At 41.2% G+C, this 18,951-nt stretch overlaps 1 protein-coding gene and 1 pseudogene across 1 annotated transcript in view; both read left to right on the top strand.

The window, feature by feature from the left end:
• The window catches only part of KIF24 (kinesin family member 24), a 46,737-nt gene that overhangs the window by 7,995 nt on the left and 19,791 nt on the right, over nucleotides 1-18,951 (top strand). The window contains exons 3-5 of the mRNA XM_069472129.1: nucleotides 3,106-3,203; nucleotides 8,649-8,864; nucleotides 14,295-14,382. Of these exons, the coding sequence (XP_069328230.1) occupies nucleotides 3,106-3,203; nucleotides 8,649-8,864; nucleotides 14,295-14,382 (402 nt within the window). The remainder of the gene's footprint in view (nucleotides 1-3,105; nucleotides 3,204-8,648; nucleotides 8,865-14,294; nucleotides 14,383-18,951) is intronic.
• LOC138387926 (transcriptional enhancer factor TEF-4 pseudogene) lies at nucleotides 10,374-11,560 on the top strand (annotated as a pseudogene).

Below are 18,951 nucleotides of genomic sequence, written 5' to 3'. Positions count from 1 at the left end.
CAAAAGTAAAAACTTTTGAATAGTATAGGTTCACCTATTTCAAAATCAAAAGGTACAAAAAGTTATACAGTAAGAAGCAAACTTCTAATCCCATTTTCTCCTTGAAGGCAACTGGTGTTACCTATTCTAAGTGTATCCTTCTAAAGATATTCTATAAATACATATTACTTTTATAATCTGAAAAAACTTATTTAAAAAATAAACTATAGAGCTCTGATCATATCAAGGCTAACATGAGGTTCAAAGTAGGTGTTACTCCAACTTCATTGATGACGTGATCAAATGAAAGTACATGTGATGAAAGGACTTTATGCATTGTATGTATGTTAACTATAATAATAACCTTGCATGTTTACACATCTTTCATGAAAGGTATTTATAAAAGTACTGGGAAAACTAACATCCAAATCCTATTGAAAGGAAAGATAATTCCTTTAATCAATAAATGCTTTCTAAAGTGTTTACTCAAGAGCTAAAGTTATTCATGAGCTTTTATGGAAGGAGAGGAAGAATTACCATATGCTCAGTAAAATAAAAGAAAACTAAAAAATCATATTCCCATGTTTCCTTCTTTTTTTTCTTATTTTCTTGAGAAATACCATATATATTCATATCTATAAGTATTTAGAGACATAGGAGAGTTTTTGCTTTTGATCTCATACTTAACTATAAAAACTTATGGTGATATTTGAGCAATGAATTAATTATCTCCTTGCTTAGAGACCAAGTATGAGTTAGATATAAATAATGTTCATTAAAACCAGATTTTACAAATATATTTAACTCTTTATTATTGACCTTTTTAAGTTTAATCAAAACTGTAATGAACTTCTATGTATCTGTCACTCAGCTTCAATAGTTAACATTTTAGAATTCTTAAATTCTTATCATATTTTTCAAAGCAATAAAAGTTCACAGATCTCTTTATTATTCTGCACAAATTCATTATTGTCTTACCTGCTAACTTTTGGAGACTTTTTCTAACTTGTAAATTCACTTTTGTGGGCCCAATTCTCAGATGATCTAACAAATTTCCATTCTAATGTAATGTAATGGTACACAAAACGAACCTGGGGTAGAGTGACCTACAATAATAAATTGGCCCAAGTCCAGTTTTCTGCATCTGTCCATACAATTTTTCCTTCACTACATATTTAGAGCAGGCCCAAAAGGTAGTCAAAGATAAGGCCTTATCTCTCATTCAATTTGTATATGGACTGTCAAGCTATAGTCAGGCTTGAAATTATTAGGATTTCTTACTCAGAGGTAGTTGGGTTGCCAACATGGTAAGCCTGTAAATTATGGAAGTAATTATGGCTGCTGAATTAATGTTTTCCAGACCCAATTCAATGAGGCTCCCATCTCTCCTTTTCCAAATTACCATGATTTTTCATTTAGAAGTAATTTTGGACCTCTTTCCCTCCCCAGCTCCCCACATCCAGTCAGTTGCCAAATTTCTTGTATGTCCATGTCTTTATTTTCATTGTCATCCTCTAATTCAGACCCTTTTTATCTCACCACTGAATTATTTAATACTGGTATCTCTGTTTCCAATACATTCATAGTCTGAAGCCAGATTAATCTTCCCATAAAATGGCTGAGATCTTCCTTCTTGCTTGCAAATGTCTTTACTATCTCCGCACTGTTTACTGAATGAAATATTAGCATTCTGCCCCCTCCATTAAGACTAGTGTCCTAAGACCCCTACAACATAGTCCTAACTCATTATTTTAGCAAGCTATCTCACTTGTATGCTTACCAAGCTCCTATATTTCAACCACATTGAATCCTTGCTATTCCCTAAACATTAATTAATTAAACAGTTAATTCCTCGTACTTTTCTGCTTTTTGAATCTTTATTCATGCTTCCTCTATGCCTGGAATACCTTCCCTCCCTCCATCTCCACCTCTCAAATTCCTCTTCTTCCCCTATGGTCCATTCTCAGTATAGTCTTTTTCATTATCTGAGAGAATATGTTTTTCTTTTGAAGTCCACATGTACTTTATCTTTTAAGGTTCTTTTTCTTACAGTCATTAACATCTTTAGGGGGTAGGGTAGGGTAATGTCTGTATCTCTGAGTCCCTTCAAGTGCCTACTTCAATACAGTTGCTACCAGCTGACCAATAAATGATTATGGAGTGAAAAGTTAAGCTATGTAAGCTGGGCACAGTGGCACACACCTGTAGTCCCGACTACTCTGGAGGCTGGGGCAGGAGGATCACTTGAGGCCAGGGGTTCAAGGCCACAGTGCACTATGATTATACCTGTGAATAGCCACTGCACTCCAGCCTGGCAACATAGCAAGACCCAGTCTATTTAAAAAAAAAAAAAAAAAGTTAAGCTATGTAACCTATGGAATTGAGATCTTCCCCTAGAATTCCTCCAAAATGTCAAAGATGCTGGCTGTAGCTGAGATATGAGGATACTACCCATAGAATTCAGTTATTGTCCTAGACATAAGGAGAATGGGCTCACTCTTGTACTCATTGATTTACTTCCCTTAAGAGAGAACAAAAATTGTGTGCTTTAGTTTTTACATTGTAAGAATATGTCTACAGAGATCTCAAGTAAAAGAAGGCCCTGTCATTTAATAAATGTTGATTTCTTATATATTTCTAAGTGTATCATCGTCAGTTACTATTATTTAAAAATGTATTTGGGCCAGGTGCTGTGGCTCATGCCTGTAATCCTAGCACTCTGGGAAGCCGAAGCGGGAGGATCGCTTGAAGTCAGGAATTTAAGACCAGCCTGAGCAAGAGCGAAACTCCATCTCTACTAAAAATAGAAAAAATTAACTGGGTAACTAAAAATAGAAAAAATTAGCCAGGCATGGTGGCGCATGCCTGTAGTCCCAGCTATTTGGGAGGCTGAGGCAGGAGGATCGCTTGAGCCCAGGAATTTGAGGTTGCTGTGAGCTAAGCTGATGCCATGGCACTCTATTCCAGGGCCACAGAGTGAGACTCTGTCTCAAAAGGAAAAAAAAGAAAAAGGAAGAAAGAAAAGAAAAGAAAAAATGTATTTAGGCCTTTATCATGTGTTAACTAGGATAGTGGTGAAGGAAATCCAAAATATGTCTCTTTCTATAAATCAAATTTATTTTTCAGCATGTTTTTTATTTTGATGAAGTCTTTGGTGAGGCATGTACCAATCAGGATGTATACATGAAGACTACTCACCCTCTCATTCAGCATATTTTCAATGGGTAAGATAATTATTTGCTTCTCTTGCTTTTTATTTTCTATTTTCCATAAATCACATTTTTAATAAATATCACTTATGCTTTTCAGTTCTTTTAAATATGATTTTGTGTTTTGATCTAATGAATTTAAATTAGACTTCTGAAAACACACAGTGTCTCTATAGGATTCACCAAGCATTCAGAAGTTTGCAGCAAAATTTCTTTTTACACCAATGATATTGTTTCTTTGTGTTTAGTGGAAAAATATAAGCTGTCAGCAATATAATTTCATCAAAGTCCTCAGAATAAAAATGGTTTAAGTGGTTGGAATTAGTCTGAACTTTAGGAATGATGTATTCTGGCTATAATTCAGTTTTTTGTTGGAATAGGACAAATAAGTGAGTATCATTTACCAACTTTTCGTAGATGTACTTTGAAATTATTCACCCTTAATAAACATTAAATGGGACAGAAAAGATAGGAGGGGCCTGTGTTGTATACATATTTAAAATATAGGCATGTACAATTGAAAATGCTAAACAGCCTGCTAGCATTGCTGATTCCAGAGAATGTTGACTTTTTCCAAATAACTTTCATAACTTAAAAAATTAAGATGTAATTTACATACAATAAGATGCACAGATCTTGGCCGGGCGCGGTGGCTCACACCCGTAATCCTAGCACTCTGGGAGGCCGAGGCGGGTGGATCGCTCGAGGTCAGGAGTTCAAGACCAGCCTGAGCAAGTGTGAGACCCGTCTCTACAAAACAAATAGAAAGAAATTATCAGGACACCTAAAAATATATAGAAAAAATTAGCCGAGCATGGTGGCGCATGCCTGTAGTCCCAGCTACTCGGGAGGCTGAGGCAGTAGGATTGCTTAAGTCCAGGAGTTTGAGGTTGCTGTGAGCTAGACTGACGCCACGGCACTCACTCTAGCCCGGGCAACAAAGCAAGACTCTGTCTCAAAAAAAAAAAAAAAAAAAGATGCACAGATCTTAAATATTCAGTTTGATGAGTTTTGATAGTTTTATACATATAAGTAACCAATACCTGGAACAAGATATAAAACATTTCCATCACCCCAGAAAGTTCTCTTGTGTCCCTTTTTAGTTAATCCCCCAGGTTTTATGTAACCGCTTACCTACTTTCTGTTAGTATAGATTAGTTTTGCCTGTTCCAGAATGCCACAGAAATAGAATCATTACAATATATATTCTTTTATGCTTTGCATGTTTGGTTTGTTTTGCTTAGCATAATTTTTTTATATTGGTACATGTTGTTACATATATCCGTAGTTTTTCTTGCTGAGTAGTATTCCCTTCTATAAATATACCACAATTTGTTTTAGTCATTTTCTTATTGATAGACATTTGGATTGTTTCCAGTTTTGGACTGTTATGAGTAAAGCTACATGAACATTCTTGTATATGTCTTTTTATGGTCATGGTTTTCATTTACTTTGGGTGAAAACCTAGAAATGGAATTGCTGGATCATAGAACAGGTGTATATTTATAGGAAAATGTCAAACAACTTTCCAAAGTGGTGTGCCATTTTATACTCCCAATAGCAATGTATGAGAATTGCAGTTCTGCAACACCTGGTATTGTCAGGCTTTTTTATTTTAACCAATCTAATGAGTATGAAATCATATCTCATTGTGGTTTTAATTTGAATTTCCTTAATGCCTAATGATATTGAGCATCTTTTGGCCATTAGAATATCTTCATTTGCCCTTTTTTTTGTGTTATCTTTTTTTTTTTTTTTTTTTTGAGACAGTGTCGCTTTGTTGCCCTGGCTAGAGTGAGTGCCGTGGCGTCAGCCTAGCTCACAGCAACCTCAAACTCCTGGGCTCAAGCGATCCTACTGCCTCAGCCTCCCGGGTAGCTGGGACTACAGGCATGTGCCATCATGCCCGGCTAATTTTTTCTATATATATTTTAGTTGGCCAGATAATTTCTTTCTATTTTTAGTAGAGACGGGGTCTCGCTCTTGCTCAGGCTGGTCTCGAACTCCTGACCTCGAGTGATCCACCCGCCTTGGCCTCCCAGAGTGCTAGGATTACAGGCTTGAGCCACCGCGCCCGGCCATGTGTTATCTTTTTATTGTTGTTTTATAAAGTTATTTAATTTTGGGGCCAGCTGCAGTGACTCACATCTGTAATCCTAGCACTCTGGGTGGCCAAGGCAGGAGCATCATTTGAGCTCAGGAGTTTGAGAACAGCCTGAGCAAGAGCGAGACCCTGTCTCTACTAAGGAAAGAAAAGAAAAAATAGAAAAATTATCCGGGCATCATGGTGCATGCCTGTAGTCCCAGCTACTCGGGAGGCTGAAGCAGGAGGATCACTTGAGCCCAGGAGTTTGAGGTTGCTGTGAGCTAGGCTGACACCACAGCACTCTATTCAGGGCCACAGAGTGAGACTCTGTCTCCAAAAAAAAAAAAAAGTTATTTAATTTTTTATGAGCAGGCTAAAAAATGAAATATTTTTTGGATTCAATTGCTTATGCACCAAATCTAGGGAGTGCTTTGTGAGAAAGAAAGTTTCTAAAATAAGTTAGATTTTGAATAAAACTTTACTAATAGCAAATACAAAAGTTGCAAGTTAAGTTCATCCATTATTTAAATTGTAATAAGGTTTTTCATGCCCATACTTGCTGCTTTTTTAGAAAAGCTCATCCCTAAAATGTTCAGAAGATAAAATAGATATTATTCTTTACTCTCACTCTGCTGAATCTTTTTTTTTTTTTTTTTTTTCTTAAAGACGGGGTCTTGCCCTGTTACCCTGGCTGGAGTGCAATGGCACCCTCATGCAATAATAGCTCACTGCAGTCTCAAACTCCTGGGCTCAAGCAGTCCTTCTGCCTCAGCCTCCCAAGTCACTAGGACTACAGACGTACAGCACCATGCCCAGCTAATTTTTTCTTATTTTTTTTAGTTAGAGACAGGGTGTCACTGTGTTGCTCAGGCTGGTTCGAACTCCTGGCCTGAAGTTATCCTCCCGCCTCAGCCTCCCCAGTTACTGGGACTACAGGCGTGAGCCACTATGCCCGGCTGAATCTTCTTTAGTGTGTTCAAATTTTTCTCCTGTAATTCTTTTCCTATCTGTACCCCTGTCAGTGTATTTATAGTACCCACACTGCTGGGAGCAAGGATTCAAAAGGCAAGGAGTAACTGGTCTCTGCTGTAAACAGCTTAAATCTGATTAGCTCCCATCTCTTGATTCTGACACTTCCATGGTTCTTTTGCTTTTGTCATTTTACTTTTTCTTTGTTTACTATCTGGCTTCAAGTCCCTTTCTGTGTACTCATCTCTCTGCCTACCCCCAGCCTCCCCCTACCCTGTCCATGCATAGACTTTTTTCTTGCTACTTTTATCATCAACCCATGTGATTCGTGTCAAGATTCTGCAACAGCTACTTACTACCTAACATTATTCTCTACTTAGCAGTGCATAGTTGAGTCCCACAATACTCCAGTAATCTTGGCCTCCAACTCCTTCTAAAACATACTGTGATTGGCAGGCTGGCCTCCCAACTCCCTTCTCCACCTCTTATTCTGCAGTTCTTCACACTTACATAGGGTGTGTGCACACAATTGTACCTACATGCAAGAATAGTGATTCTCACTTAGAATCATAGGACATTGGGACTGGAAGGCGTCTTAGAATCCAAGTAACACATTAATTTACATATGAAAGTAAAAACTGAGGCCCATAGAAAAGTGAAGTGACTTGCGTAAGGTCATATAGTCAGTTAATGGCATGGCAGAGACCAGAATCCAGGTTTTTTCCCTCAAGATCTGTTGTGTTTGCCGCCACCTCTACTGCTATGGTCTCTGCTCACACTATTCCTACTCCACAGTGGAGGCTTAGCCCAATTCCCTACTCCTGTAAGTCCTTCATCAAATACTTTGCTTACATTGATTTCACCCTTGTCTAAACTTCCTTAGTCACTACCATCCTGTTTATCATGTGATCTATTATTTATTGTATTTATTTTTATTTATTATTTCTTTTACCAAATTTATCTCTGGTGATAAATTAAGACTAAATCATTGGCCGGGCGCGGTGGCTCACGCCTGTAATCCTAGCACTCTGGGAGGCCGAGGCGGGTGGATCGCTCAAGGTCAGGAGTTCGAGACCAGCCTGAGCGAGACCCCGTCTCTACTAAAAATAGAACGACATTATATGGACAACTAAAAATCTATATAGAAAAAAATTAGCCGGGCATAGTGGCGCATGCCTGTAGTCCCAGCTACTCGGGAGGCTGAGGCAGTAGGATCGCTTAAGCCGAGGAGTCTGAGGTTGCTGTGAGCTAAGCTGACGCCACGGCACTCACTCTAGCCTGGGCAACAAAGTGAGACTCTGTCTCAACAAAAAAAAAAAAAAAAAAAAAAAAAAAGACTAAATCATCTCTGGGATCCTCTAAAGCGCCTAACATGGAGTAGGAACCCAGTAAATGCTTATTGGCCAAGTAGTTTCTTAAAAGTCCTTTTTTCCTTACCTTTCAGAGTTGTCTTATGTAATCTTAGCAGTTCTGTAAAAAATTCCTGTAAGAAAACTCATGCACTATGGCCGGGCGCGGTGGCTCACGCCTGTAATCCTAGCACTCTGGGAGGCCGAGGCGGGTGGATTGCTCAAGGTCAGGAGTTCGAGACCAGCCTGAGCAAGAGCGAGACCCCGTCTCTACTAAAAATAGAAAGAAATTATATGGACAACTAAAAATATATATAGAAAAATTAGCCGGGCATAGTGGCGCATGCCTGTAGTCCCAGCTACTCGGGAGGCTGAGGCAGTAGGATCGCTTAAGCCTAAGGGTCTGAGGTTGCTGTGAGCTAAGCTGACTCCACGGCACTCACTCTAGCCTGGGCAACAAAGTGAGACTCTGTCTAAAAAAAAAAAGAAAACTCATGCACTGGTTTGAGAATATTATTTCCTCTTCCCGTGTTTTATAGTGTAAAGCCGTCCTCTCCTTAAAGGATTGTATGTGTTTTTTTTTTTTTTTTTTTTTTTTTTTTTTGAGACAGAGTCTCACTCTGTTGCCCGGGCTAGAGTGAGTGCCGTGGCGTCAGCCTAGCTCACAGCAACCTCAAACTCCTGGGCTCAAGCGATCCTCCTGCCTCAGCCTCCCGAGTAGCTGGGACTACAGGCATGCACCACCATGCCCGGCTAATTTTTTGTATATATATATTTTAGTTGTCCATATAATTTCTTTCTATTTTTAGTAGAGACGGGGTCTCACTCTTGCTCAGGCTGGTCTCGAACTCCTGACCTCGAGCGATCCACCCGCCTCGGCCTCCCAGAGTGCTAGGATTACAGGCGTGAGCCACCGCGCCCGGCCAGGATTGTATGTTTATAGCTGAATTTTGTCAAGGATTCTATGTTTCTACCTGATTTTTGTCATTAAAAATTTATGTGTGGATTAGCACTTCTCTTAGTATGCATAAGTAATACAAATTATTCTTTCCCCAGAGGCAATGCCACTTGCTTTGCATATGGACAGACAGGTGCTGGAAAGACCTACACCATGATAGGAACTCATCAGAACCCAGGACTGTATGCTCTGGCTGCCAAAGATATCTTCAAGCAACTAGAAGTATCCCAGCCAAGAAGCCACCTCTTTGTCTGGATCAGCTTCTATGAAATCTACTGTGGGCAGCTTTATGACCTCCTAAATAGAAGAAAAAGGTACTAAATATGAGTGGGAAGCGTAGATCTGTTCATTGCTGTTTCCAGCCAGAGTCCCAAAGAATCACTGCATCATGCGCTTTAATGAGAAGTGTACATTAGTACACTTTTTTGTGAAACGAGAGTCTCCTACATTCGATACATATTTTTTAAATGGTCAATTCAGCTACAGAAAAATGTAAATTAGCTTTCCATTAATATTTTTTAAAGTAATCAATATCCTAATGTCTATCAAAAGACTTTCTCTTTTATTTTGGTCTATGGATAAAGTCATTTCAGGAAGTTAGGAAATCAACATGTATTTAAATCCCTTCCTATTCTTTTGACCTATTAGTATACTGGAAGAACTATAATGTTTCCCACTTTTCTCTTGTTTTTCCTTTTAATAATCTTAGGTTAAACTCAATGATAGTGTTCTGAAATCAGTAAAAAGAAAATAAAATCTTTTTTCTTCACAGTAGATGTTTTCACTCTTATTAGGCTTAAACTATTGCCCTTACAACATAACATAGTAATTTAGAAGTGTATTCAGTAACTCTGCTTTTAAACCTCCATTATATTTTTCTGGCATAAAATTTTGTTCAGGATGAAACAGATGACTTATGAAGTTATGAAGGAATAGACTGACTGGGACAATAGTGAGGTGAGAAGGAGTAGAGGAGGTAGAAGTGTAAAAAGTTATCATAACAGAATTCACCAGACCATGGGAGGCTGAGGCAGGAGGATCACTTGAGCCCAGGAGTCAGAGGTTATGGTGAGCTACAATGAAGCCACTACACTGCACTCTAGCTCAGGCAACAGAGCGAGACCTTGTCTCAAAAAAAAAAAAAAAAAAAAAATTCACCAAACCTGAGACATGGGGAGGAGTGAGTTGAGGCTAAGCATAGTGGAAGGCTGGGGAATCCTAATTAAGTTGAGACTGTCCCCCCAGCAAAAGTATCCAAGCCTTTATGGAGGTGTCCAAAAGGATGTACAAGTTCCATGTGCTCCAGACAAGTAATAGAATGTGGTGTGGAGGAGCAGCTCCAGTTCCATAGAGAGATCATGATAGGGTAGGCCCCCATCATAGAGGGGCACTAGGGTATTGAGTAGCATAACTGGAGAAGCCAGTGAGTGGACTTAGGCAGGCCACTCTCCTGTAGACTAGTCCAGCAAAAAATGGGCCTTCGGGTATGCCACAATTGAGAGAAGGCACAAGTGTTCAGAGTTCATTCCTGACACAACAACTGTCAAATAAAGGAGGGTGCTACTCTGGGGATACTTGGGGGAAGAATTGCCTTTCTTTTTTTACGCTCTCTGTGTTGAAGTTGAAGCCTCGAGTTAGCTCAATCACAGCTTCTCGTTAGGAGCCCTTTCTACCTTTGTTAGGAGTCCTTTCCAGTCAGAATGCCCACAGGCTCCCCACATTGGGGAACCCAGGGCTAGAGCCCCCTGGATGATAGCAGCAGCTAGACAGACAGTGAGGAAGGCAGTGAGAAGGCACTGGCAGCAGTGAGGGGGAAAGAGAAGATGAGGGGCCCAGCTGCAGAGAGTGTCTGGAGCCCAGAGATTAAGCAGAGCTTCCCAGAGGCCCTGGCCATCTACTTGCCCTGCAGTCACTGGACAATCATCTTCTCCAATGAAGGCAAGATGTGTGGTTGGAATGAACTGGTTGCCCACTATATCAAGTTGAGAATGGGGAAGACCCAAACTTGCAAACAGGTTTCTAGTCACATCCAGGTTTTGGCCCAAAGGAAATCAAGGGAAATCCAGTCCAAGCTAAAGGACCAAATTTCCAAGGAGAAGACTTTCCAGACAATGGCTGGTCCCACCAGTCCTCAGGCCTCTGAGCTTTTCCAGTTTTGGTCTGAGGGCTCCAGACCCCCATGGAATGTTCCAGATGTGAAACCATTCTCACAGACACCATTATTCTGGTCACTGACTCTCCCATCTACTGACCTCCCAGGGTTTCAGCCCCCCAACAAGCCCTCTCACTCCTGCCTCCACCTGCCTATCACCCCTAGCCTGGCAGGCTCAGGCCCTGGGCACTACCCTGTTGCAGCTGGTGGAGTTCTCAGCCTTTGTGAACTGCCAGATGCAGTTGACGCTTACCAGAGGCACCTGTTCATGCACCAGCCAGTACTGGCCCACCCCTGGAGTGCCTCCCTCGAGAGTGTGGACATCTGGCACATCTATGACAAATTCCCTGAGAAAAAGGGTGGTTTGCAACAGCTGTGTGATCGTTGGTCACCTGCCATGCCTTATTCCTGGTCAAGTTCTGGTAGACCTAAACTGGGGCCCAAGTGGCAAGGAAGTGGGGGCCCATGGCAGCAACAGCAGCAGTGGCTTCTGTGGAATAAGCAGCCAGTACAACAGCCTGGAGCACATAACCCTCACCTGTTCCTCCAAGGTCTGCTTCTTTGGCAAGCAGTTGGTGGAGAAGGTGGAGACAGAGCGGGCCCAGATGGAGGATGAGAGATTCACGTACTGCCTGCTGTGCTCACCCTATATGCAAGTACCTATTGAATTTCTTGTACAAGTTGTGGCAGCTGCCCAAGAGATACATGATGGACAGCATGCTTGAGAACTTCACCATCCTCTAGGTGGTAACACATAGAAACATCTAGGAACTGCTGCTCTGCACTGCCTATGTCTTCAAGATCTCCACCAGTGAGTGTAGAGCACAGCACCACATTTGCCACCTGGGCAGGGACTAACGGGAGACCCCCAAACTGGCTTGCCCTCAGAATATCCTCCTTCCAACTCTCCTTCTGCTTCTTATTTGGGGAAGGGTCTGTGATGTAATGGGGTTGACCTCAGAGTCCTAAGCAACTGGAGCTGTGTTCCCTATTAGAGGAAACCCCAAAACTTTGTTGATGAGCTGAACAGGCTGAGACTGAGGAAAGGATGGACCTCGATATTGGGCCCTCACAGCAGGTATCTGAAAGATTAGATCACTCCAGGGCATCAGGGATTGGGGACAGGAGTGAGACAACCCCCAGGTACAGTGCTTACTTCTCTGCCTCTTACAGAACCCCCTCTCTTCCATGCTTCTGCATGTTTTGGACAGCCCTAGTTGCTCATTGGGTTGTCCCCCTTCCTGTTTTCCAGTCAAACATTTCTGACTCTCCCTACCACTCTCACTATATGATCTGTGATATCACAGATTAAAGATTAACCCTTTCTGTGTAGGAGCAGAGCCAGGTGGGCCCTGGAAATAATAACAAGATATTTTAAAAAAGAATGCTCACTTCTTCCACCTTTGTTTATTTATTTTATTACTTTTTTTAAAACTTTATTTTTTAGAGATGGGGCTCTCCCTATGTCACCCAGGCTGGACTCGAACTTTTAGGTTCAGGTGATCGTCCCACCTCAGTCTCCCAAGTAGCTGGGACTGCAGGTATGTGCCACCACACTTCAGAATGCCCATTTCCTTTAAACAATAGGCCAGGTGCAGTAGCTCACAACTGTAGTCCCAGCTACTTAGGAGGCTGAAGCGGGAGATCACTTGAGCCCAGGAGTTCAAGGCTGCAGTGAGCTATGATCGTGTCACTGCACTCCAGCCTGGATGACAGAGCAAGACCGGGTCTCTTATTGGCATAAGGATGAAAGCCACTGTTATGCTATGTGCATGTGTTTTATTTGTTTATTTGGGTGACGGGACAGTTAAGATACCCAGCTCTTTTTGAATGCAGTTCTTTAATGAAGTACCCAGATTATTGCCCTATATATTTGAATTCTTTAATTGTAGCCAGAGGGATAAGCGTATACTAATTGCTGGGTTTGACACTTCTCTGAGGGTCACTAGGGAAGATTCATACGCTACAAGTGTGTCGGGCTTTGGCTTTTCGGGGTTTTTTTATTTAAATCTCTGGTTAGTTAGCCAATATGATCTCTTTTTTCCTTCCTTTCTAGGACTTCTGAACATTCTGGTCCACTGATGGCTGCCTTTCCATTTATGCTGTTATGCTTTATCCTGTTGTTTTTGTAATAAGATATATTTTCTGTAATAATAGTGGGCTTTGACAAGGGTGGACAGAAGTATATATATGCTCAGTCTACCTCTTAAACTGGAAAACAGAGCTTAGGGATCTTCAAATTAATTCCGAAAAATAGAGGATAAATTGTTTTTATACTCTTGCATAAAAAGTGATAGAAATATACTTCTCACAGGATTTAAAAATCTAGCAGTACATTTTGTCTGTCCATGAGGAACATTCCCTGAGCTCAGGGAATGGGGCCTGGGAAATATGTTCAAGAGTAACACCAGAGCTCTGAAAGCTAGATTCTTCAGTTTTTTTATGTTTTTTGAGAGACAGGGTCTCACTGTGTTGCCCAGGCTGGAGTTCAGTAGCTTATTCACAGGTGTGATCATGATGTACTGCTCAAGCAGTCCTCCCCACCTCAGCTTCCCTGGTAGCTAGAACTAGAGGCGCACACCACTGTGTCTAGCAGCTAGATCCTTCTTTGATTCCAGAAGCCTAACTGTTCCAATAGAGTTGTTTTCTGAGAGATCATGGGCATGGGTAAGGCTGTTTTCCTCCAATTCTTTGGTAAAAAGAAGTTTGGAGACTTGGGATTAAGCACAGACTGAGAAAAAAATTTTTTTGAGTAAATTTTTTTTTTTTTTTTTTGGCTATGAAGTAGAATTCTATTCTTAACTTTAATCAGTATCAGTAAGGGAGAAAAGTAATCTTAAGAGTGTTTGATAGATTCAATACATGCCCCTCAGTAGATCTGGTTTAATGATGATGGTAGACCATAACCATTCATTACCTTACATGCAGGCCTGAGGCATTCACTTTATGTTGCAGATAAGAGAAAACCCCATTTATATTGGCTTAATCATTTAGGGAAATCATTGGCTCAAACTGGAAAGCCTGGAGGACAGTCAAGCTTCAGGGTTGGTTTACTCTAGCAGCTCAAGGATGTAATAAGAACCCAGTTTCTTTGCATTTCTCTGTTTTTTACCTTCTGTGGTGTTGGCTTCATCCTGAAACTAGCTCTCTTTGTAGATACAAATGTCTACCACTGCTTCCAGGGACACATGCTTTCGCTTCCAGAGAGAAAGGGAGAGCACCTTACCACCAAGCACCTAACAACAGGAGACCAAGACTTTATTTTGATTGTACCAGTAGAGATCCCATGTCCACTCCTGAACCAATCACTGTAGCCAGGAACATACCATTTACTGATTGTCACAGGTCTGGGTTATGTGCTCATTCTTTTAATTGTCACCAAATCTGCTGATTTGTTTACAACAATCAAGGACCTCCCCTGAATCTTGGACCTGAGGTCAGGAGGTTAAGGTTGGGGAAAAGATGAACATCCATCCCACTCAAATGGCAAAACTGCTACTTAATGGGGCAGTGGTAGAATGGTTTCTGGGGAGGGAAGAACAAAGTCTGTTATAGCAGCACTGCCATACCAACCTCATTCTTGCATCTGTAGGCTCTTCCCAAGAGAAGACAGCAAGCGCGTGGTACAGATAGTGGGACTGCAAGAACTTCAGGTGGATAGTGTGGAACTCCTCTTAGAGGTAATTAATTCTTCCTTCTTTATTTTACCCTTATTCATTTTGCTTCCTAGCAAGTATAATGGACTCAGATTTAGGTAAAGGGCAATAACAAGCACCACTTCACATTTGTAAAATGTGAGGCCTCTCCTGAGAAGATAGCTTATTTCTCTACAGAGTTGATGTCACAATACCATGGTAGTGAGAGGTAGGACATTTGGGAGAACCCAATGCATGAAAGGATACTCTTGGGCCAGTTTCAAAGGCTGCTAGTATGTTTCTCTATAGCAGTGGGCTCTGGGAAAAGCTGCTAGAGACAAATATCCTTATTTTAAATAAAATTTTTAATAAGTAATGCTATCACATGGGTTCAAAATTCAAAAGCTACAGGGGAGGGACAGGGATGTAAATAAATAAATAAACAGGAAAAATAATTCAAAAGCTACAGTGAAAATACCACCTTCCAGTCCCCTTTCCTGAGGTAACTAATTTTATTAGTTTTCTGTATATCCTTCCAAAGAACTTTTAAAATATGCTTTTATTAATAACAAAAGCAATACTTGAGGCCGGGCGTGGTGGCTCATGCCTGTAATCCTAGCACTCTGGGAGGCCGAGACGGGAGGATCACTCGAGGTCAGGAGTCAGAGACCAGCCTGAGCAAGAGCGAGACCTTGTCTCTACAGAAAAATAGAAAGAAATGATCTGAACGGCTAAAAATATATAGAAAAAATTAGCCGGGCATGGTGGCACATGCCTGTAGTCCCAGCTACTCGGGAGGCTGAGGCAGTAGGATCGCTTGAGCCTAGGAGTTTGAGGTTGCTGTGAGCTAGGCTGACGCCATGGCACTCTAGCCTGGGCAACAGAATCAGACTCTGTCTCAAGAAAAAAAAAAAAAAAGCAATACTTGCTAATTACTAAATCTAAACATCACAGAAATATATGAGAAGATAGAAAATAAGGCACTTCCTAGTATGTACAATTTTCCCCCTTCTACTCTCCACTGAGATATTCACTGTCAACAGTTTTTAGAATATTTAGTTTTTTTCCCCCTGTTCTAGGCATTTATTAACATATATAAAAATATATTTCTGGTGAACGTTCCTTTGATGCAGTCAGTGGTCCTCAACTCTGGCTTTACATTGGATCGTTCAGAGAATTTTCTTCTTTGCTTAATAAAATAGTTGAGCCTTTTTTATTGTGAAAAAAAGTACTATACCAAAAAAATGCATAAAACCTAAATGTATACAGTAAAAGAATCAAGCACCCTTGTAATCAACTATTCAAATCAAGAAATATAACACTGTAACACTCCCCAAATCCCCTGTGTGATCTTCCAGTCATACTCCCATTATCCTGACTTTTATGCTAATCACCTTCTTGTTCTTTCTCAGAGTTTTACCACCTATATGTTCATCCCTAAACATTTAACTTAGTTTTCACCTGTTTTTGGACTTTGAATAGAACCATACTGTGTGCTCTTCTTTTTGGAGACAGAGTCTTACTCTGTTCCTTGGGCTAGAGTGCTGTGGCATCAGCCGAGCTCACAGCAACCTCAAATTCCTGGGCTCAAGCAATCCTCCTGCCTCAGCCTCCCAAGTAGCTGGGACTACAGGCACGCGCCACCATGCCCGGCTAATTTTTTCTATATATTTTTAGTTGTCCAGCTAATTTCTTTTTTTTTTTTTTTTTTTTTTTTTTTTTTTGTTGAGACAGAGTCTCACTTTGTTGCCCAGGCTAGAGTGAGTGCCGTGGCGTCAGCTTAGCTCACAGCAACCTCAAACTCCTGGGCTTAAGCGATCCTACTGCCTCAGCCTCCCGAGTAGCTGGGACTACAGGCATGCGCCACTATGCCCGGCTAATTTTTTCTATATAGATTTTTAGGTGTCCATATAATGTCTTTCTATTTTTAGTAGAGACGGGGTCTCGCTCAGGCTGGTCTCGAACTCCTGACCTTGAGCAATCCACCCGCCTCAGCCTCCCAGAGTGCTAGGATTACAGGCGTGAGCCACCGCGCCCGGCCAATTTCTTTCTATTTTTAGTAGAGACATGGTCTCGCTCTTGCTTAGGCGATCTTGAACTCCTGAGCTCAACGATCCACCCACCTCAGCCTCCCAGAGTGCTAGGATTACAGGCGTGAGCCACTGCACCCAGCCTATATGTACTCTTTTGTCTCTTTTGTGTCTTGCTTCTTTTGCTCAATATTATGTGCTTTTTTTTTTTTTTTTGAGACAGGGTCTCACTCTGTTGCCCAGACTGGAGTATATTGGCACAATCATAGCTCACTACAGCCTGAGCTCAAGCATTCCTCCCACATCAGCCTCCCAAGTAGCTAGGAGTACAGGTGTGCACCACCATGCCCAGCTAATTTTTTAATATTTTTGTAGAAATGGGGTCTCTATATTGCCAGGCTGGTCTCCAACTCCTGGTCTCAAGTGATCCTCCCACCTCGGCCTCTGAAAGCACTGGAATTACATGCATGAGCCACTGTGCCCAGTCAATAGCATACTTTTGAGTTCTATTTATGTTTTTGTGTATGACTGTAGTTTTGTTCATTTTTATTTGCTGTACAGTATTTTCATTATAGGAACATACCACAGTTTATCCATTCTCCTGTTAATGGACAGTGGGGTTGTTTCTATTTTGGAGCTATTCTGAATAATGCTGCTGTGAGTGCCCTTATCTTATACATGTATTTCAATACAAACCACATGGGTTCTCTAGGATATATACCTAGTTGTGAAATGATTGGGTCAGAGGACATGGATATTTTCAACTTCACTAAATGATGCAAATTGTTTTCCAAAGCAGTGTACATTCATTCCCACAAGCAGTATATGAGCAATCCCATTGCTGTTCATCCTTGTCAACATTTTCTTTCTCTTTTTTTTTCCTTAGAGACAGGGTCTTGGTCTGTCACCCAGGCTGGAGTTCAGTAGTGCAATCATAGCTCACTGCAGCCTCATTTGAAATGGGTTCAAGTGATCCTCCTGCCTCAGCCTCCCAAGTAGCTGGGACTAAAGGCACGTGCCACCATGCCCGGCTGATTTTTTTTTTTTTTTAAGTGACAGGGTCTTGCTATGTTGCCCAGGCTGGTCTTGAACTCCTGGCCTCAAGCAATCCACCCACCTCAGCCTTCCAAGTCACTGGGATTATAGGTGTGAGCCACCTTGCCCAGCTCATGTACAAAAGTTTTTGTGTGGACAAATGTTTTTGGTTTTCTTGAATGTGTATGCCTAGGAGTGGAATTGCTGGGTCATACTTTTTTGAGGAACATCCATACTGTTTTCCAAAGTGACTGCACCATTTTATATTCCCACCAGCAATATATGAGGATGGGTACTATATTAAAAGCTCCCCCAGGAGATTCTAAAGTACAGCCATCGTAGTCATTCTTCTAGTACATCCAATGAGCCTGGCTGCAGTAAATTAGGGGAGAAGACTGGGACAGGCCGGGTACTTAACAAGACTTACCGTTAGTACAGCTTCTTAGTACATCCCTCCAGGGACAAGTGCCTGAGCCTTCCACCAAGCTCAAGGGACTAGGTAAAGCAGTCAGGTTTGGCATTGTAGAAGTGCTTCCAACGAGTGCCAAAGTTAAAGCCCCTCTAGCTGATTCTGCTCTCGTCTTTCTTGCCTTCTTCTCACTATGTTCTAATAATAATTACAAATGTTTACCAAGCACTAACTATCTACCAAACATTTTGCCAGAGGTTTTTGCAAATATTATCCCATTTAATCATCACAAAATCATAATAAGGTAAATATTATAAGCTTCATTTCACAGATGAGAAAACTGAGGCTAAAATTAACTGACAACCAAGGATCACATAGCTAATGGCTGGCAGAGCAGAAATCCAGCTCATATTAACCTTACTCTGAAGTCCTTTTCACTATACTATACCACCTGTAGTATATAGTTAGAGATCAATTTTTCTTAAGAAAGTAAGAGAAAAGATACTCACTGAATGAATTAATGTGTTTATGACAATATATTCTGTGATCATTTGCTTAAAATTAGGTATTTAAAGAGCTGTGTTTGAACTTAAAACAACAAAAAAAACCTTCAGATAACAGGATTTGTTTGAAATTTTGTTGTTGCTTTTTCAAAATTAAGAGTTGGGACTCTGCCGGGCATGGTGGCTCATGCCTGTAATCCTAGCACTCTGGGAGGCCGAGGCGGGTGGATCGCTCGAGGTCAGGAGTTCGAGACCAGCCTGAGCAAGAGCGAGACCCCATCTCTACTAAAAATAGAAATTATTTGGCCAACTAAAAATATATATAGAAAAAATTAGCTGGGCATGGTGGCGCATGCCTGTAGTCCCAGCTACTTGGGAGGCTGAGGCAGTAGGATCGCTTAAGCCCAGGAGTTTGAAGTTGCTGTGAGCTAGGCTGACACCACGGCACTCACTCTAGTCCAGGTAACAGAGCGAGACTCTATCTCAAAAAAAAAAAAGAATTGGGACCCGAGTGTATGAAATAGCATGGTGGCCCACCATTGATGTGCGTCTTTTTCTAACAGTTTATTTTTCCTGGGACAAATACAGTAGGTAAATTTTGCTTAACGGCTGAGACCTCATACTTGTGTGATTATCA

Source organism: Eulemur rufifrons, chromosome 7, assembly GCF_041146395.1.
Source record: "Eulemur rufifrons isolate Redbay chromosome 7, OSU_ERuf_1, whole genome shotgun sequence".
NCBI lineage: Eukaryota > Metazoa > Chordata > Mammalia > Primates > Lemuridae > Eulemur > Eulemur rufifrons.
This window is presented reverse-complemented; position numbering and strand designations above follow the sequence as displayed.